Source organism: Odontesthes bonariensis, chromosome 20, assembly GCF_027942865.1.
Source record: "Odontesthes bonariensis isolate fOdoBon6 chromosome 20, fOdoBon6.hap1, whole genome shotgun sequence".
Taxonomy (NCBI): domain Eukaryota; kingdom Metazoa; phylum Chordata; class Actinopteri; order Atheriniformes; family Atherinopsidae; genus Odontesthes; species Odontesthes bonariensis.
Window position 1 is genome coordinate 24743396 of NC_134525.1, and position 27287 is coordinate 24770682.

The 27287-nt window shown below is 41.5% G+C and overlaps 1 protein-coding gene across 7 annotated transcripts in view; it reads left to right on the forward strand.

The window, feature by feature from the left end:
- Positions 1–27287, forward strand: part of LOC142370262 (partitioning defective 3 homolog) — a 333677-nt gene that overhangs the window by 220543 nt on the left and 85847 nt on the right. For all 7 annotated transcript variants that reach the window (XM_075452746.1, XM_075452747.1, XM_075452752.1 and 4 more), the window contains 2 exons: positions 4842–5072; positions 8057–8282. In XM_075452746.1, coding sequence (XP_075308861.1) covers positions 4842–5072; positions 8057–8282 — 457 coding nt within the window. The remainder of the gene's footprint in view (positions 1–4841; positions 5073–8056; positions 8283–27287) is intronic.

Here is a 27287-nt window from a genome sequence, read left to right on the forward strand (position 1 = left end):
GCTCTGCCTGTGGAGGCTGCTACTTTAAAGGAGTAAATTTGCCTTATGGAGGATTGGGGTGGAACTGGTCTGCAGAAATGCTTCGGTAGATGTCAAAGTGACGTTTATGTGAATGACAAAATGAATGTGAATGTTAATGACATGTGAATGACAAAATGTAAGTTTTCCTTGCAGAACACTGCACTGTATCAAGTTACTCACTTTACCCGTCAGTGGTTTCAACGTTATAGCTGTTTCAGGTGTGACATTTCAAAAGAAACATAGCAACATCTTATGGATGCATAAACATGGCCTTATTAACTTACCAAAGTGTTCCAGCTCAGTCTGTTGCTGATCTCAGTAGGGTTGCCAGCCTTGGCAATAGAGCTTAAGTGTCCTATTAGTTCACCAAACCACACACAGCCAATTATTCAGCAACCTTAATTTAGATATCAACCATACGTTCAGGGAGTGCAAACAAATGTTTTGTGGCATGTTCAGCATTTTAAATGTACATATGTACAATGGCAAAGCTGACCCAGAGACACCTCACTTCCATTTTGATTTTTGCACACGGCCTTCCTCCACCCACCTTGGAAGCTATTTTTAACATAATTACCTTTTCACCGCCCTGCTTAAAACCCTGACTTTTTGAATAAATGATGTGTAATGGAGCCCCTGTCTGTACACAGATCTGTACATGTAAGGGCCTGTGGTGAATAGGGGCTGTTAAGCATTGCTTTAGCTACTCTAATTATACTATGGACTCCCATCTCTGTAATAACCACTCCTGATTTATTTATGGAGTTTCCCGTATCTTCACCAGTATCAGTTAAAGCTTTGTAGCAATGGGCTGTCTTCAGTTAACTGTCCTTGTCCATAATCTGTGTAAGGGCCAAACCACATTACCTAGTTTGGTTTGTAAATATGATGAAATTCAAGGTACATTCCCCCAGCCTTCCTCTGCCCATCCCATTTGGTTTGATTGGCTTTCTTTTTCTTTCTTTTTGATGATTTTCATTTCTCCTTCAGACGTGTGGGGATTGACAAACTCATGCCTGGATGCAAAAGGGCAAAAATGTATTTCCCTCCCTCTTGAATAAGGAGGAGATGAGGAGCAGAACACCGAGGCTTCTGTTGTGTGATAGGAATCACATAATAGACTGGCATACAGAGAGCTGTCCGTCAAACTCTCCCAAGAGAGCCAGGGCTGCCTATGATGAAAACAAAGAGGTTTGAGGCAGTTGGGTCTATGGGCAACCTCCCTCCCTTTGCTTCACTCACCCATTCTCTTTGTCTCTGTGCTTCACTCAGTCATTCACCTTGGTGACTAGAAACAATGATGAGTGCGATTGTGGGGCAGAATACCAAGTACAAGGATAATTCCCTGTTTCCGGGTACAGCAGATGTCATTTGTGTTCCCTTGAACTGCTTCTTGCTATAGGACTCAAACTTGCAATCCCACTGTGCCAACTGTGCACCCTGGTTTGTGCGTGTCCGTTCTTGGCATACTCTATACTTACGTTTTAAACAAAATCTAATTTACATGCCATTTCTACTGAGATGATCGAGTTATATTCTCAACATTTGAAACACCCCATCAGTTTTCTGTCAAGCTGTATCTGCCCTTATACTTTGTTATAATGAATGTTTACCCCAGGCTCAGATCTCTTCGTCCTTCAAAGTATGGAATTACGCTTTCTGAGGAAATGAGTTAAATTATTTTTTTACTTGCTTTTTCTCAGTCTTGTAAATCTGTTCATGCTCTCCTGGCACTGTTATTTGTCATAGTAAACAAAAATTGCCCACCTCCTGCTACAATCTAAGTAGTGAAATGAATCATGGAGCCAGAGAGCACTTGACCTCCGTGACATTTGTAGCACACAGTAAAGTTTAATTTTACTGTCAGATTCTGCTTAAAGGCGCTCATATAAGCTCTTCTTGCTAAGGTTGATGCAGCATTACTGGATTGGTACGCTTTTATGGGGAATGGCCTTTTTGAGGATTGAGATTAGTTTCTCTTGAAACCCGAGAGCTTTTATTTACATTGACAAAAAAGGGGGTGATGGTGCATTAAATACATACAGGTTTAGAATCCTCGGAAGTCTGAAAAATCAACACCGCTATCTAACAACCGATGGTAACAAACACAGCAGAGAGAGGGGTGCTCTTGCAAGTAGTAGTCTAGATGGTGTGTGCCTCAGCTGTGAAATCTAATATTGAAACATACATAATCACTAGTGGGCTGTTGCAGGAGTAATTAGTTAGAGGATTAGCAAGAAAATGTCAAAGTCAAGCAGCCACAGGTCAAATGATAATAAAAAGTAACAGTTGAGAATTTGTATCTACGCAGAGATATTAGTTTATGCCTCTGCAACATGAAACCATGTTCCTCTTGTCCTGCGTGGAGCAGATGCTCGTGGATTTTCAGGGGGCTGCTTTTTTTCACCCTTAAAATGAATAGTTTTCTTTCAGCTTGGTCATTTATTTAGTCTTCCTAAAGATAAACTGTGAGCACCGGCGGCAGTGGGAAATATGCCTAGTTTAGAGCATTTGATCCATTTTATTGAAACGTATGCTTTCCCGCTTATTGGAGAGTGCCTCTACAGGGCAGTAAAATCTTTAGATGTGTGTTTTGTGGACGACTTATTATGCTGACATATAACAACTTTTTCCTTTGGGAACCGACGTGTATTCAGCATTTCTTCACAACACTTGAAACTACAGAAGAAACAGCAGCACCCATCTACTACATCCGGTGGGTTTTTATGGTCTACAGGGAGTTGTAGAGACATCGTGCCTCTCTGTATGAACTCCATCTACACTGTGTTCTACCCTCTTTGGGTGTTAAAGGCTGCTTGTGTATTTAAATCAGCAGTTTATACATTATTATTGGCAGTTTCCTCTGCAGACGTTTACTTCTAGCAAAGCTTCACTTGCACATACTTGTTATGTCAGACAGTACCTCACTTCGTGTTGAATCAAAGCAGAGGGCGGAAAATCAACCAGGTGCTTGTTTACCAAGTGACGGATAAGGTTAGAGCTCCAGGTGGCTGAGCGGTGCTCCCTGACAAAATGAAATACCAATACTGGAGTCTTGCTCCACGAACATAAGCTAAACAAACCTTTGGCAGGCATTGGAAATACAATTGAAGCTGTCTGGGCCCTGGGTCAACAGTTGAAGAGGTTGAATGTTTAACATTGAGTTTTTTTTTTGTTTTTTGTTTTTTAATCACAGCTATTTTAGCAACTCGTCCGTCAGCACTATGCACCTCCCATTGAGGACATGCTTTCTCTATGGTGCATATGAGCCTCTCAGCCCTTCACTTGTATCACGTTCACAGTGCAAAACCTTCAATAAAATTTGCAAGGAAATAAAGAGGGCTTATGCCGTCAAGACATTTATGCCCATTGAACTCCTATTGCCATGCTCTTAAGATGTGTAAGGTTTTGCTATGTGCTCTACTTTATGATGGCATTGTCTTGTGACAACAACATTTCTACGTTTTAGTTCTGATCTGTGGATCAGTGCTCAAAGTCCATCTGGAGCCCTATATGACATCACTTGTGCCACATAAAATCAAAACCTAGTGTTAATGTTTTGTAATTTTATAGGATAATGTAGGCATCTACTACTAAACAGATGTAACCAATAAGGGATCTTTAATTAATTCACATGTTTTCAAACTTAAATCGAGCAATATGTATGAAACCTCCTTACCTTAGTTGAAAACTTAGGTATGGGGATTTCACATTTTATTATGTGTCCCCCGCCTCTCACCCACAATGGCAGCTGGAGTAGGCTCTGGCCTTCCCACAACCCTGAATTTACTAAAGTGGCCACCTAAGTTGGATGGATGAACTGACATTATGTTACATAAAGAATTTAAACTAATTAAAATTAGTTTTATTCCATTTTAAATACAACATTCAGTTTCCTGAATAGAATTCATTAGCATAACCCGAAACAAACAAAACAAATTGTTTTCATTTCCACCCTGCCTCTCGCCCAGTGACAGCTGGGATAGGCTCCAGCCCCACTGCGACCCTGAGTTGGATTAAGCGGGTAGTGCAAACCATCTTTTGTATTTAGCGGACATGAACTTTATACATACTGGTATAAAGTAAAAAGACGATAGAAAGCAATACGTGGCCTACTTTGATAGCTTTTATTTAATCTCAGATTAGAATTTACGACTGCTTTTGTTTTGATTTCACCTCCCTTTATCTCACCTCTGTTGATTGCTTTTGATACTTGACTCCTAATGACTTTTGCCTCTGTATTTTGAACTTGCACCTTTGTATTTTGAACACCTACCAATGTATATTTGACTTACTACAGCAGACCTGCCTCCAGTAGAAAGCGCCATAAGCAACTGCCTACATCGCTTCTTGGACAAACTGGCAATGCTGTGGGCAGTTTGTGTTTTTTATTCACAGGTTAACCAACAGAAGACCATTAAGAGCAGATTCTTTTCCCATCTTCTGTTTGTTATTTTGTTTTTTGTCTGCCTTGTCACGGTTACCCACCACTTGATATCACAGGTGTGATTATCAATTCTACTAGTTATTACAAAGGAATAGTGTTAAACACTATCATCACTCGTGCTGTGCATTGTTGTCTCAGTGAAGTTACAATATTCTGTCTCATTTCATACACATCAGTAGCTCAGGCAATGGTATCATTAGTTTTTAATGTTAATTAGCAGACTTACACTTTGTCTTGATCACAAACAAGCCTTTTGTCATCATTTAATGTGAAACTAGCAACTTGTGAAAGATTCTTCAACATTGATAAGTTGTCATAATGTCATTAAAGCTGCTACTGTCATCAATGCTTTGACCTTTTACTCTTCCCATAGGTTCTGCAGAGCAGGAGGTTGGACCCACACTGGGTCTGAAAAAGTCCAGTTCCCTCGAGAGCCTTCAGGCAGCTGCGTCCGAAACTTCACAGAATGTTGAGATCAATGTCCACAGGCTGCACTCGCGCATCTCCAGGGGCCGCGGCTGCAACGAGAGCTTTCGAGCAGCTATTGACAAATCGTATGAGAAATCTTACCTCGCAGCTAAAGAAGAGAACAGCATTGAGACATGTGAGTGTCAAACGATGAGTTTTTTGGTGTACTTTTCTAGCGTTTTTTCACAAAACTGTGTTGTCATCATGCAAAATGCACGACTTGTGGATCATCACAAAGAAATTCAGCCACTGTTATATAGGTCATCCAAATATCACCATGTATCACCAGAGGCATCGGTGAAGCACAAAGTTCACTCCAAAGTTCACTCCAAAGTCACCTGGGATATGATTTCCCATTTAATATATCCTGTGAATATGTGTGTCCCAAAGCATGTGCTTCACACACTCATTATTATTGAGCTGACTCGGCTCATGCTGAGAGGAATTGTAAGAGACTCTGGCAACATGTCCTCTCAGGAGCCTGCATACGATGAAAATATCTGCTGTTTACCCACATCCATTCAGCTAAAAGTGAGAAATATATGACATGTTGGTCCGTACAAGTATGTTTTAGCCCATTGCATTGCACAACTTTGTCTGGAAACTTGATATTTGTTCTCGTCTGGGATGGAAAACAGAATTTCTTTAATTGATCTGAAACTACAAAGATGGGAAGAGAACTGGTAGAAAGCCCTGCTCCCTCCCTTTTCAATTAATAGATCTATCTCTACTTGTTTGATGACAACAAACATGTATTGGATATGAAGAGACAGCTGTCTTACATTTCCCGACAGGTAATAACACTGCAACACCACAAGAGTAATCTCTTGATATGAATTTCCTTTTGCCATTAAAGAATTCCATTAAAAGTGCTGGGGGACATTTGAAAAAAGAGGGAATTATTTGCCTGAAACGCTTTGTTCTCATAAGCTCTGTCGCCAAGCTACTAAATACAGTCTTATCTCTGCAAAGAAAAATGGGGAAAGCAACCGATTTCCCCTGCTTCAGTATATTGCATTCTCCCCATGATATTCAAATAACTCTGTTTTTCAATTTAGATAAAAGCAGCCAGCCTGTGCTCGTCACTGAGGTTAATAGTCAAAGTTGACAGATAAGCCCCCGCCTTCCACTGCTCCCACTTTTATTTACATAAAATAAGAAAGTGGCATCACGTTTAGAAAATGTGTCCCAACAAGATATCCCACTGGGTGAAATGCACTTTTACTTGTGCTACTTTGTGTTGAATCATTTGAAGAAATAAGAAAAAAGGGAGCAAAATCATCTCTTCTGTGCAAAAAAAAATCCCTTCTTTCTCGAGCTGGAATAGGACTGAATGTGTTACTTGTCTGTCATAACCTTCATTGACAGACAAGCTTGAATTCCCTAAATTAATAAAGCAGAAAAGTTTAATGGTTGACTTTCAAAGAAAAGTGACAAAATGTTTCCTGTGGTTGTCTGTCTCTGCAAATTATCTCTGAATCTCCTGACACTTTCATCAAGGTTTCTGCTGTCATCTGAGATTGCCATCCAATTCCTTTGGAGTTTCATCAAATCTCTGTAGATGGCTTCACCTTTTCATGTTTGATTTTAAAGGCTTTTGTCAGTTTTTTTTTACGGACGGTGGCTCCTTTCTGTTTTTTTCTTTATTTAAAACAGACAAATTGAATAGAAGCTAATAAAAACACTGCGACTGCCCTTTCTACCTACTGAGCATGAGTCCTTTGTAAGAAGATGTGAACTTGGGTTACAGATTCATGCACATCTATATGCATGTCTACATGCCCATATTTTCACACATATAACCACACTTTCATGGCCTACTGCCCTGTGGGAGCCTCAAGATTACAATGCTTAGTGTGTTATCTGCAGCTCAGCATCATTAAGCAGCAGCAGCATTAGCACCACTGTTAATCTCAGTCATTTAGACTGCCTCTATCACTGCCTTTGTTCTTAAGTGGGTGATAAGAAGGCATCATATTGAGAGATAACACTGCTACCCTTCCAGAACCCATTCCCAAATTTGTGCAGGTGGAGAAATTGAAGGGAGGGGCCATGTGCAGAAATGAATTGCATAATTGAGTATGTATAAGCTGTCTGTCGGCTTTCTGTTTTTTTTGCCATTTTCTGGTTCATGTTGATATTCCATTTCAGTCATTTCCTCCCAGATGGCAGCTCCAAGAAATAGCTGATGGTTCCACAGATCACAAAAGAAAACAAACCCTTTTAATTCTTGAAATGTAAATGCAGCCGCTCCTCCCCTCCTGTAGACCGTCTCATCCTGTATGCCAAATATCCATCTTGGTCTTGCGTTCTTCTTTTCTTCACGATAAGTGCTTTTCTATCCGCCATTAAGATATAAGCTGGAGCAAGGCATAAGACTGTAATAAGTTGTAATCTGAAGGATATCTACGTATTACTTCAGAAAAAAAAAGATACAGTGAGTGGGTACAGGAGCTGTGCCAATCGCAGAGCACAGCACATTTGCCATTATGAGCCCCAAGAGCCCTTTTCAAGGTTATTTAAATGTATAATTAGTGACAGATTAATTACATTCTTGAACATTGGTTCTGATTAGATGTTATTGAAACTTTGAGTTTAATCAGTCCTCCATCACCTTAGGAGTTTGCTTTTAGTTTGATGTCGGGTTTAGGATTAGTTTCAGCATAATTATGAGCCAGAGACGACTATCCTTACAGATTACACTATGTAGTTAACATTTTTTATATTAAAAGCTGCAGAGAACCGGTTGTTCTCATGTGATCTCTGTGAAATGTGCACTGTCGCTGTTGAAATAACTTCAGGCTCTCAGCTAAGTGAAAATATGTTCAAGCGAAGACTATTCGCAGTGCGGCACAGTGTAAATACATTCTGTGCTAATGAGGCGAAAGAATTTAGTGTGTTTTGTTCAAAGCTGCTGTACCTTGTGGGATACGGCTTTTTTTTAATGGTTCCTCCGATGTTAATAAAAAAGAGTTGTCAAAAGTAACTTCAGGGATCCGACTGAAAGTTACTGACTTGCATTTAATTGACCTTTTTTTGCCTCTCTTTGTATGTGAATTGTATTATTTTTCTCTCTTAGTATGTGTATATCTAACATTCTACCTCACCTCTTCGCTCCAGTGGATGAGGACGCAGAGGGAAGCCTCCGATCGGGGCGCGAGTCGATGTCCACCAGCGGGGATCTCAGTGTCGGTGCCGGGCTGAACGGCAGCCTCTGCACAGACGACAGACAGAGAGGTGGTGTCGAGCTCGGCTTGAAGGAAACAAAAAAAATGGAACGGGACAAAGACAAGGACAAGACCAAATCCAAGAAGAGTGTGCTGAAGGGCCTGGGTGAAATGTTCAGGTAGGAACAAAACGCAGTATAGCCTTGAGCAGTAATCACTGCCTGCTTAATTTAATTCGACTCTGCATGTTCACCAAAGGATCATACAGATTTTGAATTAATTCTCTGGTTGTTGCCAGCGCTAATCAGGGACCCTTTGCCTTCAACCTTGTGAGGTGGTGGAGTAAAGGAGGGATGGTTATTGACCTCAAGGGCCTCTGGCACTTTAGAGCCAGATTATTCTTAATAAGGGCAACATGTTTTATTCATAATCTCATGTGTGTGCACCTCCTTTCCAAACACGCTCAGCATTTGTTAACCCGCAGACAATGTTCAGTGCGCATACAATTGCAAATGGGGGAGCTGAGATGTGGCTTGGGGAATAAAAGACCTTTGGAGATGTTCAAATTGACTCAAAATCAGTTAGGATTGTTGCCTGTGGCGGGTGTTTACATCAAATGTCTCAACAGGCTGTTTCAAGACTCTTTAGAAGACTATTTTAGGAGACCACAGGATATGATAAGAATATACTCTCAGCAGTCTTTATGTCTTCATTATTTTAAGAGATGTTCACCCATCTTCCATACCCATTTCATCCCATAAAGGATTGCGAGGAGAACCCAATCCCGGCTGCTGTTGGGTGAAAGACAGGGTATGCCCTGGACAGGTCAGCAGGCCATCACAGGGCCAGCACAGACGCAAACAAGACAAACAGCCATGCATACTTAAGGCGGATTTACAGTTGACGCATCGCTCATGGCAGTGACGGCCCGTGATGTTAAAATGACGTTTCAGGCCTGGCGCTTGCCTTGAAAAGACGGCGCAGCGCGGTGTCGTGCACCAGTCGATTTTTGTAACTTGGCTGCGGCGAGAACAACAAACCGGAAGGACCAATGTGAGACCAGGCTCAGTGAGGAGGTGCGTTTGTACAGGCAGCTGTACGAAACTGCAGTGAAACAGCACAGGGAGCAGTGCACGTAAACTCCCAAAACTGGTGCACAGAGATTGGCAGAGCTTTGGGGAAAGAGGGAGAGTTCTGTAAGAATGTGTGGAAGAAGCTACAGGACAGATACGTGAAGACAAAGAAGAGGGCAGAGACTCAAAGTGATGATGCCGGGGGCTTCAGGGCTTTAGAATCAGCTTGTTCTGGACTGTGGGAGGAAGCAGGAAGACCCAGAAAAAGCCCAGAACATGCCGGGATTTTACCTTGTAAACTTCTTGCTCTGAGGGGACATGCCAACCACCACTCCACTTTAAGGAGAAATGTTCCCGAAGCAAAAGATCTTATCACAGGGATTTAATTCAGCCACATTCGCTGTTGGTTTTCTATCTCGTATTAAAACTTCATGTGCACTTGGAACTTTTGCCCAAATCTATCTCTAGAAACAAGCTTTTTAGTTGTGCTTGTGCTAATACTTTAAAGTTTTATATTTTTTTTCTTTCAGACTAAAATAAAGTCCTCCGTCTCTTAGTAAAACAGGCAAAAAAACAAACTCTTTACCCTAAATATTTACTTTAAACCGTAGCTTGAGTACATAGACACTGCTAGCAGAAACATGTACAGAGACTTGATGAAAACAAACATCCTGCAGGTATCCATTCAGTATTTCTGCCACGAGGAAAATTAGTGAGGGAGTCACATTTATCATTACAATTCTGTGCACATTTGAATATGGCATAAATTAACGGCTGAGGCGGTGTGAGCTGTTATCATGCCGTAAGTTGTTTTCATGTGGATTAGTTTAATGGGATTAGTTAGCATATCGTGGCGCTCGGCTCAGTAATGAACAATAAAGACGACAAGTGTGTTTCGAGGTCACGATTGAGGAATGTGTGGGGTTGTTCTCATCCGACATTATTTTTCAGTTTTGTGCATATTTCTTTTTCTTTTGTCTTTCCATCTTGAGGTGAATATTTGTAATGACCCGCACAGGCCTACTCTCTAATGCACGCCAGGCACAAGCCCACGTGTGGACATTTTCAAAGGAGAACACACAAAGAGCCGTGCTGAAAGATCTGAATGAAAATCTACTTTTGAGCCCCGCATTTGACACTTTGACAAGTAATCAGCGGCACTAGCAAACCTTTATTTGAGTAATTGTGTGCTTGGCCTGGTAGGAGGCCACTGGCTATTTTAGGTGCACACGTGGGCCCTTTGCGTGCCCCTTTTGGCCTCGTTGCCGTTCTTCATTATCTGTGAGTGCCACAGCCACTTAAGGGCTGGCACGCTGCAGGCCTCGCTGACACTCCCACAGCACTATGCGTTTAATGCCAGGTCCCGTGCCTCCTGAATGCAAAGAGGCTACTCTGTGTATTGTAACCTCTCTCTGTTTCTCAAGCTTTCTCTTTCCTTCTCCCTAAATACTATGACAAACAGTCTCTCCCGCAGTGATGTCATCCTTCTTCCAATTTTCTTACCCTTCAACTGATTGTTTGATAAAGTTAAAGATGATAAAGAACTGAGGTGAAAATGAATGCATCTCACTGGATACAATAACAAACATGGAGTGATGTGAAAGGCCACGCAGTCAGGTGGGAAGGGAAAGAAAGTGACATATCTATCTTGTCTGTCTCTCGCTTTTAGCAATTGTATTTCAAAAGTTTTAGCTGATTGCAGGATGATAAAAGTTTTACTGTTCACGACGAACGGTTTGGACGAGAGTAGCAGAACACTCTGGCTTCTAGCTCATGGATAGAATGCATGCCAGTGAATTTCACATGCGAGTGTCTCAGCATTAAATCAAAACATCAAGAAGGCATCCTGATGAGGTGAGTTCTTTGTACTGCTTGTCTTCGTGGCTTTCATCAGCATAAAATGGACAGCCTGCCTCTCACTTCTTCCTGCGTTTCTCACAGATGCATGTCTCGCACACACATCCTCCCTCTTAGGGGATTTCAAGGAGTTTGCAGCGCAGTGCAATTTGAGCTCATTTGCAAGCAGGTCTTTGGACAGCCTGATGAACGTGTTGCGCACGTCCACTTAATGGACAGCCTGATTGGGAGTGTATTAACATCTGAACCAGGGGAAGGGAGGATTGTGAGAGAGAGAGAGGAGCAATAGAGGTAGAGTGTGTGCGATAAATACAGTGATTGCAAGAATGACTCAAAGTGTGCATGATGGAAAGAAAATTGACCAACGAAAGCCTTTAGCAAAAAAAAACTGCAGGGCATAGCTGTGTTTTCCTGGCCTGGATTCCTACTGTACTTACTGTAGGATGAGAGGCTGCCTCTCTAATGGGTGGCCTATAATCTTATGAATGGGTAGGGATATGCATGCATGCACAGGAAAAAAGAAACATCCCTTGGTAGCTAGACACCACTGTTATTCCAAGGATGTCTGTAGCATACATGTATCACAGTTCCCATGTCTGCATCCGGGGGGATTTAGAGACAGCCTGGGGACGCATTGTCCTCCAAATGGTTGTTCACAATTATTTATGTACGTTCGAGTGGATAACATGTGATCATTACTTTCCAGTCCTATCAGGATTGTTAATATGTTAGAGGCTTTGCCCAGGGCTCTGTTGGCGTGCCAGTAGACAATGATGTCTCGGCCGGTCTGGAAGACTCCCTTCAACACGTCTAATGAGGTGTTGTTTATCTGCTCTATGATTTACTGACCCCTTCCATCAAAGCCCATCTCCTTTGCTTGATGTTATTATATGTATGCTAGCATGTTGTGTGTATGTGTATAAAAAGAAAGAATAAATGAACAAGAAAATACCCGGCCTGATGCAGCATTCCTTTACAGAATGGAGAAGTGCGGAAAACATGGAACTTATATGTGGTATTTAAATACGGGAAAGTACATTTCCCCTATTCTGCTTCCTAGACAATAATATATAGAATCTCTGTTGAACAGACGAGCAGTTGCTTTTTTCATAAAGGAGATAGACAGAGCCATAACCAAACTATGCCACCTGTTGTTTTCTCAACTACAGTCAGTGGGGTTACATGGCACTGAAAGGATCAGATTATTGGCTAAATTACAATAAGACTGAGTTATTAAGTGCATGTAGACACCTTAATCGGACAAGAAATTGGATCGGATTGGATTACTCGCGATCGGATTAAGACCCCGGGATAAATCGGTTGAAAGTCAATTAAACGTGCATGTAGACAGTGAAGCACGTGTTGAATTAGACTTTGCGTTCTGATTTTTTTTCCCGGGGTCGTGAACCGGAAGTCAAAAGAGACGATATTACTGTTGTTATCGCCGCCGTCGGAAAGAAACCAACAACGAATGAAGAATGCGCCGTGGTGCATCGCGTTTGTGCAACAAGCATGCTCACCACAAACGAAATGTAGAGGGACGTAGCTTCATCTTGCTCTTCGTTCGCCATTTTCTCGAATACCTGAGTTTGCTGTTGTTGATGGTGAAGGGGTCAACCGGAAGTGGCTCTATTAGCAATAGCTGAAATGGGTACAGCGCCACCTATCGTATCGGAGTATGACATGCTTTGTGCCTCTGATTCGACTCATTCACCACCATATATCCAAGGATAATTAGCCGTGCTCAAATAAGGAGCAACTCAGTCTTATTGTAATTTAGCCAATAATCCGATCCTTTCAGTGCCATGTAACCCCACTGAGTGAGAGGCATTTTGGCTGTTACTCTTTTGTTTCTTTGAAGCCAGACAATACGAGTGAGAGTAATCTGAGAACTCACAGACTAGTGCTGGGCGGTATACCGGTTCACACCGAATACCGGTTTATAATTTCGTTATGATATGAATTTTTAATGTACCGCCATACGGGTGTATTTGATTACACAACGGGGGGGAACGTTGCGTCGCGCGACATTGTTTGAGACGGGACCCTTTTCAGTGTTGCGCTTCTAAACACGCATGTTTACTGTCTATGGGTGCGAGGTGGTAATAAGCACTTGCGTTACGCGAAGGTGAAGGTGGATAGCAGTGTTTCCCACACTAATTTGTGGCGGTGCGCCACAGATTCAACACCGGCCGCCACATATTGTGTTTCGTTATTATTATTATTTTTAACGCTATTTAAAAAATACTCGTATTCGTTAAGCTGCATTTCCTTTCCCTGCTCTCCCTCCGTCTCTCTGTCAGCCTACACACACACACACACACAGCCCCTCCCCTCCGTGCACACCGCGTGTCTCCATCAGTGAGATCATCCCTGGAAGCGTGGAAGCTTTCTAGCTTCAGCGTCACATTAGATTAGCTCCCATTAAAAAGTCCTATAAAAATATTTTATATTTTTAATACAATGTTGTCCCTTCCCGTCCCGACCCATAGCAAACACGCGATTACGCCTTTATAAAGTTAACTAGTCGCAAGTTTGCCGTTAATAAAAAAAAAAATGTAGTTGGGTTGTCGAGGTCAAAACACTAGCAGCTGTGAATCAAATAAAGTAGTTTTTTTTTAAACTTATACACTGAATGTTTGCTGCTTCAATCCAGATGAGTATTGAAAAATATTTTCCGCGATTGAAAAAGAGACGTGTTGAGGAAGAGGAGCAGCCTGAACCGGAGGTATCAGTCTGAAACAGCTGAACAGTCCGACCAGTGTAATTAGCTATGTTATTAATTTGTTTACAATGAAGATGTGAATATTAATACAATAAAGTTCTGTGTGACCAATTATTAACGAAGGAATTATTTTGAAGAATTTTTATTTTTATTTCTGTTCTCAATCTGTAGAAAATGCTGTGAACACCTAATTATGCATGAAAAAAAAATACCGTGATATACCGTGAAACCGTGATAACGTGATACCGTGATATATATTTTTGGTCATACCGCCCAGCACTATCACAGTTTACCTTGGGGCAAACTGCATGGGTGGAAAGAATTAATAGGAAATGGTCCACACCCATATGGTACTTTTAAACCTCATCTGTTCCCATTTCACAGCACCCATACAGTGCTTTTAATATATAAGCACTTTGTATAGTAATTAAACAACACTTACTGTATTTTTACTGATAAATACCGATAAATATGTCAGAGGCAGTGTGGGGTTTGGTATCTTGCCCAAGGAAAATACATCATGTGACGGGTGGCAATTTCAACAATGAAGTTACTGAACTCTAAGATGACCACTTTATTTACTGAGACATAGCCATAGAAAGTAGATAGCCATGGTCATTTGGGTTGCTCGCCAACTATCAGTTAGTGTTTTGATTTTTTTGTCCTTCAACATCTAAGAGTTTCCTTAGGAAACATGTTGAAGTTGCTTCTAGTGATGACTAGCTAGAACCATGCATGGCAGCTCCACCAGCATTGTGTCAACAAGTGTCAACAATTTATTGTAGTAAAGTGACTTCCCTTAATATCAAACAGTAAGATCATCAGACTATACTCAGGCTCCTTTTTAGAACACGTTTCCCCCTGCTGGCCATTGGAAAGAATGCAAGTTTAAGGCACTTCTTTATTGGCTCTATCTTTCAGACCAGGAGGCCATGTCCATAATTTATATACAGTCAGTTGTCTATTGTGGTGTTTGGAAATATGAAGAAGTATGGTTTGGTCTCACACAAAGCTTCCCGCAGGTTCCCCCCTTACCTCGTACTGTCCTCAAACCAAACTTTTGGGACCAATTCAGCTTGAATAAAATGTTGCAATTTCTTTAGATTTCAGATTCTAATTCTCAATCTTTATAAACCTTTATAAACTATACAAAGATGTAGTCACCAGACAAATTAACATTCTGCATTAGGAAACCATGTCCTTGTGGATTCCTTGAATATTGTGAATAATCAATGCTGCACAAATGCTGTGAAATGCAAGGAACAATGGTGTGATTTTCTTTCGTGAACCCCTTGATGGAAGATTGCTGGAACATAGGCAGCAATGGTTAATTTACTTCCTCTTGGGTTATGGATGATCTGGCTGTTCTTTGTTGTCTCAGTTGTACACATTGACACTTGGATTTTAAAACCATAAGATATGCATCTACATGCACATGTGAACATGTTGCATATGTTCTTTGAAATGGAAAACGTGAGTCATTGGAATGTGTGCACATTGAAAGGGAATTTCACATATCGTATGTATTTCCTTTGTAATGAAAACATAGAAAAAATGTAATTGACATTGTTTTATGCGTTAATATGTTTTTGACAAAGCTGAGAGAAAGGCAGCATACTAGAAACAGTGAGGTGGCATAAAGGAGATAAATTGAGGGCTGTTAAAATAGAAAGACAGACTGGGAAGGGAAATGGGTACCAGAGAGAGGTGGGGGTGGGTTGAATAGGAGAGGGGGAGCGTGTGCACTGGAGTAAACTGGGGCACCGAGGGAGAGTGAGAACGAAGGATTAAAAGGAGAGAGAGGGGAGGAATGAGAAAAGAAGGGAGATTTTGACAGTCACGGCATCATGCTACTGTCTGCCTGTGAGGAGGATTGAGGATTTTTGGCAATTTTGTGCATCTTACAGTGTGTGTGTCTCTGTGTGTGTTTGTTAGCATGTGCCTGAGCAGTTTCAACATGCATGTAAATGTACATGTCCATGTATGTACGTGCGCAATGCATGTTTGCCTGCGTGTGGAGAAATGACAAGACTGTGCTAATGGGCTCTGGCATCAACTTCAGTCTTTCTTCCGAGTGCTTCCTCATCCACACGCACATTCTCTGTTCCCCAACCCCCTATGCACCCTCCCCACCAATCTGATAAGTGGCATGCCTCACACCGAGCTATCGGCTGACACTGGATCTCAGTGTGACAGTTATGCACCCCCACCCTTTTCCTCACCCCCCTACCCTCCATCACCCCAGGAGGCCTTGTCTGCCTGCTCCTCCCTACAAATGTGGGCCCACTCATGACTGCACCAAGAGATGTGGGAGGGCAGGGTGTTGAGCGGAAAAGAAAGCAGTGAAAGCTAGAGTAGAGGGATGCTTTCTGTCCCTAGGTCGCTTTTATTCTTAGGCAGTGAAGGAGCACACATGAGGTTGTGTGTGTGTGTCCATATCTTCACACCAAATGATCCTTTCTGCTCATGTGGGTGGGACAGCTGATGGTAGATGAGCTAGTTTCATTGTTAATATGCCGACATGACATTCACAATAATTTAGCCTTTTATACACACACTTTCTATGTGCAGTACATACCTCATCCCTTCCACTTTCCACAGCACAAATACGCGCTCACATATTGTAGTATTATGCCACATTTGATTTGAGACAGCAATTAGACGCCTCTGCATGTGGGCCCTGACATCTGCTGAATGTAATCTGAGAGAAAATGATAATTGTTCTGCTTTTCCACTGCATCACTTATCATAATCTCTGGGCGGCGGTATTAAATGCAAGGACAAGGCATGGCAAAAAGCTGGAGCCGCTGCGAGTGTTATCTAGAGTGATCTGAAGAATTTGTGTCATTGTATAAAAGAATGTAATAAAACACACTCGTGGAAAGGGATGGTAGCATAAATATAAGCTCAGCAGAGTTTTCCATACGGACAAAGATTCCTCATGTTGAGGCGCCCTTGAGCAACAAAGCAATTTCTTGTGAGCTGGAGAGAACAATCTTCCGTTGCTTTTTTGACCATGAACTTGAACTCCAACCTTGCTCTGGACAAGATGAAAGCAAAGTGTGCCATAAATGTCTCTTGCCATGGATAAATATTTCAGTGGGAATTTGAGAATGAACTTTGGCAGCTTTTGGCAGTTGAGCCAAGTGCAAAGTTAAGACTCAGTATCTCCTTCAATTGACTGCGCAGCTAGAAGAAATGTCTTTTTTCCAACACCTTTGGGGAAAAATAAAGTTTAAGTCTCCCCTTCATCTTCAAAGCCGATGCATGACCTCCTGACTTTAAAGGGGTTCGTTTTTGTGAGGTGAGCTCCCTTATAACAACGTCCTCAGAGATTGACTTCCCTTTCTTCTCCGAAAAGTCATGTACCAAAGAGGCCCAGCAGGGGGCCATATTACAAACATTAAAGTATTCCAGTGTGGGAGGCGGGGAGATGATGCTTGCCAACTTAAGCCACCATACCAAAAAGAGAGATGGCTGGTTTAGAGGAGGGGTTTCACTGCCCGGCTGCACCTCCCCTGCTTTAGGCCACTCGATGCAAATGTGATTGGGCAGCACTGGGCCTCCATCCGACAGCTCTGGAGTAATTAGGTTTAGAATGATCATACAGTGCTCCAAGATAGACCTTGAAGTGTAGTCGGAAGGCTACTTAGTGTGTGTGTGTGTGTGTGTGTGTGTGTGAGAGAGAGAGAGAGAAGAGGTGGTGTTGCACGTTGGAGTTAATTGAATCTGAAATCTTGTCAGCCTGAAATGAGATCCAGCAATGTCTCTCACGCTGTGTCTCATGCAGAGGGCTGCAAACATGACTGAATTCATAAAGTGTGTTATTAAAGAGCTCAAATTAAGTGTAGCAGTGCACCCCTCCATACTCCACCAGGTCTATGACTACTAATGATCGAACCCTGGTGTCAACCAGATGCCCACCCGAAGAATGCCCATCCTGCGCCGTTCTCTCCTCTCGTGTGTCATCCCTTCCTGTTACACTTGAGCTCCTCAGTTCACTCCCCCTTTATTCTTTGCCATCGTCTCTCCTTTCATCCAACATGATGTGAAACGAACTTCCTTCTAATCTGTTTGATATTTGTTTTTCACACTTTAAGACACTTTAATGTTTTTAGTTTCTTTTTTTCACTCCACGCTGTATCACTTTGATTAATCAGTAAAAGGCTTTCCAATGCAAAGCAAGTCTCAGTATAAACAGAGCTGAAAATAATTATAAAACATGAAAAACACGTGCATGTATCTGAGACTGGCGCAACCCTGTTTTGTTCTCTACATAGTACAAAAGAATCACTAATAAGCTCTGTAATAAATTGTATTAAATGTGTGTTTGGGAAGGAAAAAAGTTTAAGTTGAAATGAAAATGCATAGCATGCTTAATATTACAGGGACAGGGGTGAGAAATGCTCATGGGGAAAGCTGTTTATTTTTCCCTATGTTCTATGCAAATGAAGTGGGCTGCCTGTTACAGCGGGAGTCATTTACGAGTCTGCTCACCCATCTACCAGGCTTAGCATGTAATGAAAAAGAGGCCTTTGGCTGAAATGACCTGTCCCATTCCCAGAACTCCCACCCGCTCATGTGCGCACACGCTAACATACGAGTGAGAGGATGACAATCACGGTGAAGAAAAGGGGGGGGGAAACTATGGAAATTGCTTCTGAATTGCAAAAGTTATATCAATCAATGTTGAATTACACTTGTGATTTCTATCAAAGGCAGACGATTAAAGCCAGGAACTATATTCCTCTTGTGCTGTCAGTGTCTCAACATGTGTTCGGTATATTAAAATAAATTCTCAGTGTTTTCTTTTTTTTTTTTTTCCGAGAACGTGAAACTCTTTTCATAGATAGATCAAGATTTCATTCCTCCCTGTTTGTGGTGAGGGAGGCTTAATTGGGCTCCGTACCACAATGTGCCTCCCAGTGAATAAGTGAATGCAAAGCGAGGTGAAGCCAGGGCTGAAAGAGGAGAGGTTGGAGCAGGTGATGCTGGATAAATTGCTCCAAAGCAGTAGATAAAAACTAGGGCCTTTCACCTGCAGATCCATATCAAATCTGGTTCACACCCTTACTGTTTAAGTTAAAAACTGAGTATCAGTTTGAGAAGATCAATTATTTTCACACTGGGTAGTTCTGCACTGGAATTTGATGCAGTGTCACTGCGGGATGTGGGAAGATAGGAGCTTAAAGGCCCAGAAAGGTATGTTTTTCAGTTTGTAGTAACACTGCGAGCCCAACACTGACTAATTCTCACGGCTCCTGATGTAAGAGAGATATTTCCTTCATGAATACCATTTGTTGTTTATGCTATTTGCTTCAGATTTTTACACTGTGTCATAAAGGGAAGGACATTTCTGCTCCGTGAATTAATATAGCAGACGTTGCACTCAGCAGATATCCCATTCCGATTGTGTCATTTGTTTGCAGTTATTGCTCTGAAGCTTTATTGGATTATTTCTTGGCTTAAGAATGCTGTATGCAGCTTGTTTGATTTGATAAACCCCTCTTCCTGAAGGTGTTTTAACCATCAGCTTTATTCAGCTGTTGTAGAGAAGTGTCCTGGGTTATTTATCTAACTGTGCTTGTGATGTACAGTCACTATCCCTGAGATTCCCAGGGACTCCCACTCTAGCTCATCCTCACTTTGTTCACCATTACTGTCACTCCCTCCCTATTTTCTTCCCATATATCCACACATACCCCCCCTCCCCTCCTCCCTTCCCGCTACCCTGGAGATTCATCACGGCATTGACAGAAAGACCTCTTCTGTCTCCCAGTGAGTGGTGGGAGGGATGTTTATCACGGATCAGCAGTTCTACTGTCTCCTTTCTCCGAAGGACTCACATGCTATGCTTGGGCCGATGTGTGTCCATTCCTGTATTTCAAAGGCTGACGTTTATGAGACAGCGAACCGGCCTCATTTCTCCCTTTGCCGATCCTGCAGGCAAGCGTTTGGAAATCAGGCATTTGAGCGGCCCAAACACATCTGTCTCCAGACTCATCAGCATGCAAATTAATTGGGAAACAATTGCAAGAAGCAAGGATAATCAAAACAGAAAAGACAAGAGGCCTGATGAACCAAATTAATTTGAGGTAATCTTGTATCATGACAATTATCATAAGCTTTTGTTTTTCTCATATGCCAATAGGTGTTAGCTGTAGGATGTGAAAGCAGATGTAAATATTTCACCAAACATGCTTTCAACAGACACCTCTGATTGAGTGGCTTTCTGCACCTTAGTCTGTACTGTCATTTCAATATTTAGTTTTTTTTTTTTCTGTTGCACTTTAGCATCCACATATGAGGTTTCCAGCAGCGGAGACTCTGGTTGCTGTATTTGCTGAATGCTGGGTGCTTGTGTTTAAGTCATGAGCTTAGGACACAGTGAGTGGCAGTGATCGAAATGGCCCATTTGGAATGCAGTGTGCTGTCCTGTATCTAGGTCACAGCCAGAGCCACCTCTCCTCCTCAGAGAAAACCACAGTGCTGCCCCCCTCCTACACATATCTGCCCCCCTGTGTTTCACTGTGTATGTGCGTAGGAGCAGAGCAGCCCTTGAGTGTTTGTATCTATATATAATTATAGGATGTTTTGACTTTTCTTTCTTTGTCTATCTGCAAGGTGAGAGAAAATGCTCAAGATGATCAAGAAGTAAAAATCTTCCAATCAGTTTGAATTAGTGTGAAGTCACACACACAAAGCTCGCCTTGATTTGTGAAACTTTCTTGCAGGCTGCGCAAGTGTTCCGTTAATAAATTGTCCTTCAGAAACTCCTTCCTCACTGTACTCATGCACTTTAACAAATGGATGTATGAATGTGTTTAGACTGTTTATTTGCGATGTAATGAGAGACTTTAATCAGGGGTGTCAAGAATTTGAAATGTTCCTGTGTACGCCTGCAAAAAAACACCCCTCCCCTCCTCACAGAAAAACGTACACACACACACACACACACACACAGACACACACATCTCAGTGATTTATGTGAAACATTAAAGACAATCATGTTTGGCTGGGCCTTGTCCTTTGTATTGCTCAGGCTGTTTGAAATATGGAAAGGCTGAGCTGTCCCCTGATACACAGACACACACATAAAGGCAAAATATGCTCAGAGAGATCTTTTTGTACCTGCATGAATATGAATAATCAGCAGACTGAGTAAGGGACTGAATGCAATTTTTGTTTTCTTTAGTTTGCAAGTACATAAACTTCTAAGGTTATACATTTTAGACCCCCACGCACACTTAAATTTGTTCAGTTCAACAGTTTCTTTGATTCTGATAGTTGCTAATTTAAAGGCAGAGAATGTCCTCAGCCATTCGCTCTGATGTCATTTCGGCACCTTGGATGTTGCTGGCGCTCTTTTGATCTGTGTTTTTCCCGGGCTCTCGACTAGAAAAGTATTTCTCAAGAAGAGCGGATTAATTCCAGTGCTGGAATTTCGAAAATTTACCATACACTCCTCCACGCACATTTTCACAAATAATGCTACAAAGAATCCTGGAGGAAGTACAATGAAATATCAGTAGCCTGGGGTATGACACAAATAACCCTGCAACTCCACAACCATTCTCCACAAATATTTCAGTCTGGCCTCTTTTGCTTTCATCTCCTTTTCTTCTTTTGGGATGTTGGTAGTTGGGATAAGAAGTGGTTATGAGGTTCCGTTTGCCTTTGGACGCCTGCTGTTTGCCTTCATACAATTAGATCACCAATCAGTCGTTGTTGATCAGACCAGTGGACACACATGCAATGGAGCAATCCTGAAAGATTATTTTTAAAAGAGAAATATAAGGAGAGAGAGAGAAAAAACAAAATGGATGGAAGTAGATCTGACTGACAAGGAGAAGCAGAAATAACAGGATACACTGACTGATTTGGCAGAAAAAAAGAAGAAAAAAAACTCACAATTTTTTGTGAGGTATAGCATTGATCACCATACACCAGGCAGACAATCTTCATTTCGATAGAATCGCCTCTAGAAGGCAGAAACAGTGATATTGGTTGAGATCTTTTTCAGCATTTCAGTGGGGTGAAAGACCCACAGTATCAAGGAAACTAAGCGATCCCTGATGCTATGGTCTCGTCTTTGCTCAGCTCAGAAACCTTAGCAGCATGGAAGACTCTGGTTGGAATCATTTTGCCTCTGCTTTGCCTGTGGCGTTGTCCCCCTACTGGGGCTCGGCCTGATGTCATGAATAAATGCATGTCATACCTCCACGGTACAGAACACACCGCTTTCCCACCCTGGATGAACCATTTTGACTTCCAGCCTCATCTTCTTCTCCTCATTGTTTTCATTGCGTGGCTGCTGGACTTAGGACTGCCTTCCCTCCAGAACTAAGGCCAATCAACAACCCTACCTCACTGCTTTTTGGAAGGAAATCAAATTGTTCAGTGTCCATTGTCCAATGAGGCGAAAGCCCAGAAGTGTCAGATTTTGATATAAACTGCAAAATGCAAAGTTCTTGTAACAGGCAATGGGAGGGACAGCTTCATTTCGGATTGCTTTATTTAAGACTCTTTTTTTTTTTTTAATTATTTCACCTGCACAGTCTTATGAATGACTGATAAATCTCGAGCTGCATCACCTCTTTAGCTCACACAAAATAAACCTATTTTCTCCTGATGCAGGTAAAGCAGGTACAGCAGTGACTGACATTACAGGCGGCGAATAATTAGTTCCGCAGGGAGTGAGACGTACGGCCGGTGACTGGCGGTTGGAGGCAACTTCCGATGCCTCCCTGGGGTTGCTCTGTCAGGAAACCAGTGCTGGCGACATTACACGTGAAAAGACAGGTCACTAATGAACGCTCCATTATTTCCTGTTATGATGGCTGATTCGCAAAGAAAAAGAAATGTCTTTTGGACCAAGCATATCATTGTGTTTTACTCATCCCAGCTACAACAGCCCTTTCCTAGAGCAGAACAGACGATCTTCCAAACAAGGCACTATTAAAATGGCATTTTACTGCCAGCATTTTGCTCAAAGAGCACTGCTTCATATCGATATGTCCTTACATTGTAAAAGACTTGGTTAAGCATTAATATGTCGATGCTTGTGTGTATGTGGGTTTGCCGTTACTTTGTGCCATGCAGTTTTTATCATCAATATGAAAATAATAACATCTCTTGGTTCTTCTCTTAGATAAAATAGTATTTTTAATGGTCCTTTACAGCTTGTCAGCATGAAATTTGAGGGCGAGGGCATACTATTTATTTTCCTCATGGCTGCTACCAATACAGTTTCAGGGATGTGGGCTCAGACACCGCATCAGACGTCTGTGGGGGACTTCGCCCCGGGAGATATGGATTAACTTTCAGGTTGGCTGAGCAGAAACCGTAATGATTCTCTCTTTCTGCCCTTGAAATTATCTTCTCATCATTTACCCAATTTGTAGATACAGCCTTTCTTTTCTTCCGATTCATCTGGTTCCTTTTGCAGATTTAAATAAAAGCAAAAGAGTTAACACCTTCTACGAGTGCATCATTTAAAGTGAACCAGTTCGTCCGTCGCATCCCTCTATTCTGCCAAACATTTTTAAGAAAGGAAATACACAGCGATTTGTGACTTTCTCAGAAGTTCAGCAACTAACTCTGAACTGCCATCAAAATTCCCCACAGAAGATGTCAAAACAGATTAGCTTCTCTCAAATCTACTCCCAAGATGAAATGATTGTAACAACCAAACTTGCTTTGAGGCTTTGCATAATTTACTTTCTTCCCTCTCTCTAAAGTCTGCCTGACTTTTTACTCCTCTGTTGTGTTGGAGCCCTGACGGATTATTACCCAGTAAATCGATGAAGATGATGCATGAGGCATCCACTGCTTGTGGTATAAGCCTATCTGTTTGCTGTGATATATGGTGATGAGTCATATTGAACAGAGCATGTATCTGCTGGCTTTTCTTTCATGTGAGAGGTGACACAGATTAAAGCCGTTTACTCAGTAACATGCTTAACGTATTTCAAAATATTTCATTTGACAAGGGGCTGTGAGCGGATGTAAAAATGTCAGACTTTACATCTCAATTTTACATTCAGCGTTGTACAACATCTGTGGCCATCACAATAAAACACACTATATATGGCTATCACATGCAAGATTACATACTATCCAAATGAGCTGTGCTAACCAATCAGTCATCGTCATGACCATGCATTTATGAATTGCATAAGGCAGCTCAAGCTTTGAATGAATAGCCTTGGCATCCGTTTAGATTCTGTATTTATCTATATGTAATCTGAATTTAATAACTGTTTTTTTTATAGTTGGGCTGGTTTTGGAACTCAAACCTCATTTCAACATCATTCTTTGTCCTCCTTTGTATTTTTGTATTATCCGTTCTTACATGGTGTCTGGCACAGTTATCCTCACGCTTGGGAGCAGATCATTAAACAGAGCTTTGATCTGCTGGAGTAGGAAATAAGATGGGAGCGTTATAAAGATTCAGATAGTTTTTATTTTGTTTATCTGGCTTCAGCGGAGCTGGAGCAAAAACTGTGCTCAAATAGTGACACTCTCAGTTTGTTTATGTTCCTCGTGTGGTGTTCATCATAAAGCTTTCTAAAATACCTTAGTGCAGCCAGATAAGAGGAAGCTTTGCAGGGTGTTGGAAAGAGATTAGTTGTTTTGCAAACTATTTACTGTAGTTGCGCCATTGTCACTCTAGCCATGAGTTGCAGCTGCCAATCAATATCTTCAGCTCCTCAGAATCTGTTGCAGATGGTGGAGTGAAGGGCCCAGAAAATGGACTCAAAGGCAGGAGGTAAAGGGAAAACTAAACGTGATTCATATTAGAGACCGACAGATCGATCGGCCAGCCGATTTAATCGGCCAATTTTTGCTATTTTTTAATCAATCGGCATCGGCTGATTTTCTTATTTGGCCGCGCCGATTTTAAGTCAGGCACATCTGCGGGCAGCTACTTGGAACGCAGCGCGAGGTTTCAAGAGTGAGCAAGACTGTCAACAGGTAAGGCATCAATGTTTACATTCTAAACTATAGTAACAATAATCTAAGTGGAAATATAACAAAAAAGAGGACGCTAATCTAACATGTGAATGCTTTATAACATTGTCATCCCATGTCCATTTGTTTTCAACTGCATTGGAGTTGAAGAAGACGCTGGCTCTAAATTAACACCAGCCAACCGGCCAAATGCTGGTGAAAATTCAGTTTGGCTGGTAGAAAATAAAACTTACTAGCCACTTCGACCCATTAGTGAGTGTGTGTTTGGCTAGAAAGATTAATATCCACTAGCCATTTTGGCTGGAAGTGTAAAGAAAAAAAGTTAATTTAGAGCCCTGCTGGGGACTGCTATGTTACGATCTAAACTGAAGTAACGGACAATCTAAGTGAAATGTTAACAAAAAGAGGACGCGCAAATAACAAGTGAACGTTTTAAAACATTGTCATCCCATGTCCATTTGTTTTCGCGATGCATACATGTTTGAATTGATTTGAATTTGCCGACTATGCAAGCCCCCTCAACGCTGGTGAGGTGACTGGCTGCTATGTCACGATCTAAACTTAAATAACGGACAATCCAAGTGAAATGTGAACAAAAAGAGCACGCACAAAGAACAAGTGAACGTTTTAAAACATTGTCACCCCATGTCAATTTGTTTTTCGCGATGTATATCGCTTGATTTGATTGTGAATTTGAGAGCGATCAAACGGATGTTCTCTAGTTCCTATTTCCGGTTTCCTGCACAGCATGCTGGGAGACGGCGTTTTATATTGTTGAAACCTAGGAAAGTGTATGTGCAAACATAGGAACGTTTAAGGCATGGAAGTTCCACAGTGAAACTGTATAACCTGCCGTTTTGAAGTAACTATCTGAAGTTGTCACATCATGGAAGTCTTCTTGCACTCTGTTAAACACATTAAAATGGATAATTAATAGACTAACAGACTGCAAGAAGTCATACATTTGTTAATTCTTGTTATGAATCGATGAGTAGGCCCTACAGTCATTTTTTTATAATAGCCTACATAATATTTCTACTAGGCCTATATACATGAATATATGATGTATATTAAGAGCATATGTTATTTATAATTAATAAAATAAATATGTTATGGATAATAAAATCTAAATAAAATGAATGTTTTTCATTAACATATTGTAACTATATTATTATAGTTGGTATTTATTTATTTTATATTTAATTCATATGTTGTTTTTTCAACAATAGTTGTTCAACAGTTGTCCAATTTTCAATAAATCGTGTGAAGTTTACAAGTGTTGTGCCTCCTCTTACTAGTATGTTTTTTTGCATGCCAATTAAGGATAATACGATAGCATATCGGCCCTAAAAATCGGCCCAAAAAAAATCGGCAGGTCACATCGGCCATCGGCTGACTCCGACCTCTAAATATCGGTATCGGCATCGGCTTTAGAAAAACCCATATCGGTCGGTCTCTAATTTATATAAATTGTAAAAAAAAACAACTAAAGAACAAGGAAGCCTGACTTGAACCACAAACATGGACGGCAATAAGGACATGAAGAGATACAGTGAGGGTCTGCTGATGACTGAGAGCAAACGGGGAGCTGAAATACTGAGGGTGAGCTGATTAGGGAATGACAGCAGGTGAGGATAATAGACAGGTGACAGGTGTGGCAGCGAAGCTAATGACCAAAAACAGGGAAACTGAGGACAACTGCTGCTGAGAGGGTGGTACTAGAACATTAACTGAACTAAGGCAAGACGAGATGAACAGACCAAAGCAATAATAACAAAGACAAACCATGAGAGTAACCAAACTAATCCAAAGTCCAAAAGTCCACAGATCAGGACAGAACCATCCAATTACCCTTCCTGATACCAGCCTAGATTAATGCCAAGGTGTCAATACCGACTCGAGCTTTATAGTGTTTTTTCTTCTAACTCTATATCATCACAGTTTTTTATTTTTTAGATGATGACATCACGCAGTCCTCATGTTTTGCAATTGTGTCCTTACACAGGTCCCAATCTTTACAGCTTCCTTTTGAGGAATGAATCATTTTGAAATATATCATACATATTTGTCCCGCAGTGAAGTTTTGGAGGCTCATACTTGTTTTCCACAATGGCAGGATTCAGGCTGTCCATGTGAAAGAAAGAGCCATGTTGTCAGTGAGCCAGCGAGTGTCCCAATAGCCTTCTTATTTATCCCTTTCCTCCACCTCTGCTTTGATCTTGGCCCTCCTTTCAGGCCACTAGTGATAGGGGAATAGCCTGTCATACGAGAGCTGCTGCATGCCCAGGGTCCTACTCAGCTTAATCTGCCAATATGTTTCACCATAACAAATCCCTCACTCTACTGATGTTGAGCCAGAGAAATAAGGGGAAAAAAATTGAGCAGAATTTCGTCTACCTTAAGGTTATCTTATATTTTGGGGGGAGATGGGTGAGACACATTGAGAACAAATTGGATGAGGAAAAGAGGAAGGTGAATCTGCCCCAGGAATTTAATGAAAGTCCTTGAAGTGAGGTGAGAAAAGCTGTCTCCTGCTCTGGTGATAGATAGCGGAG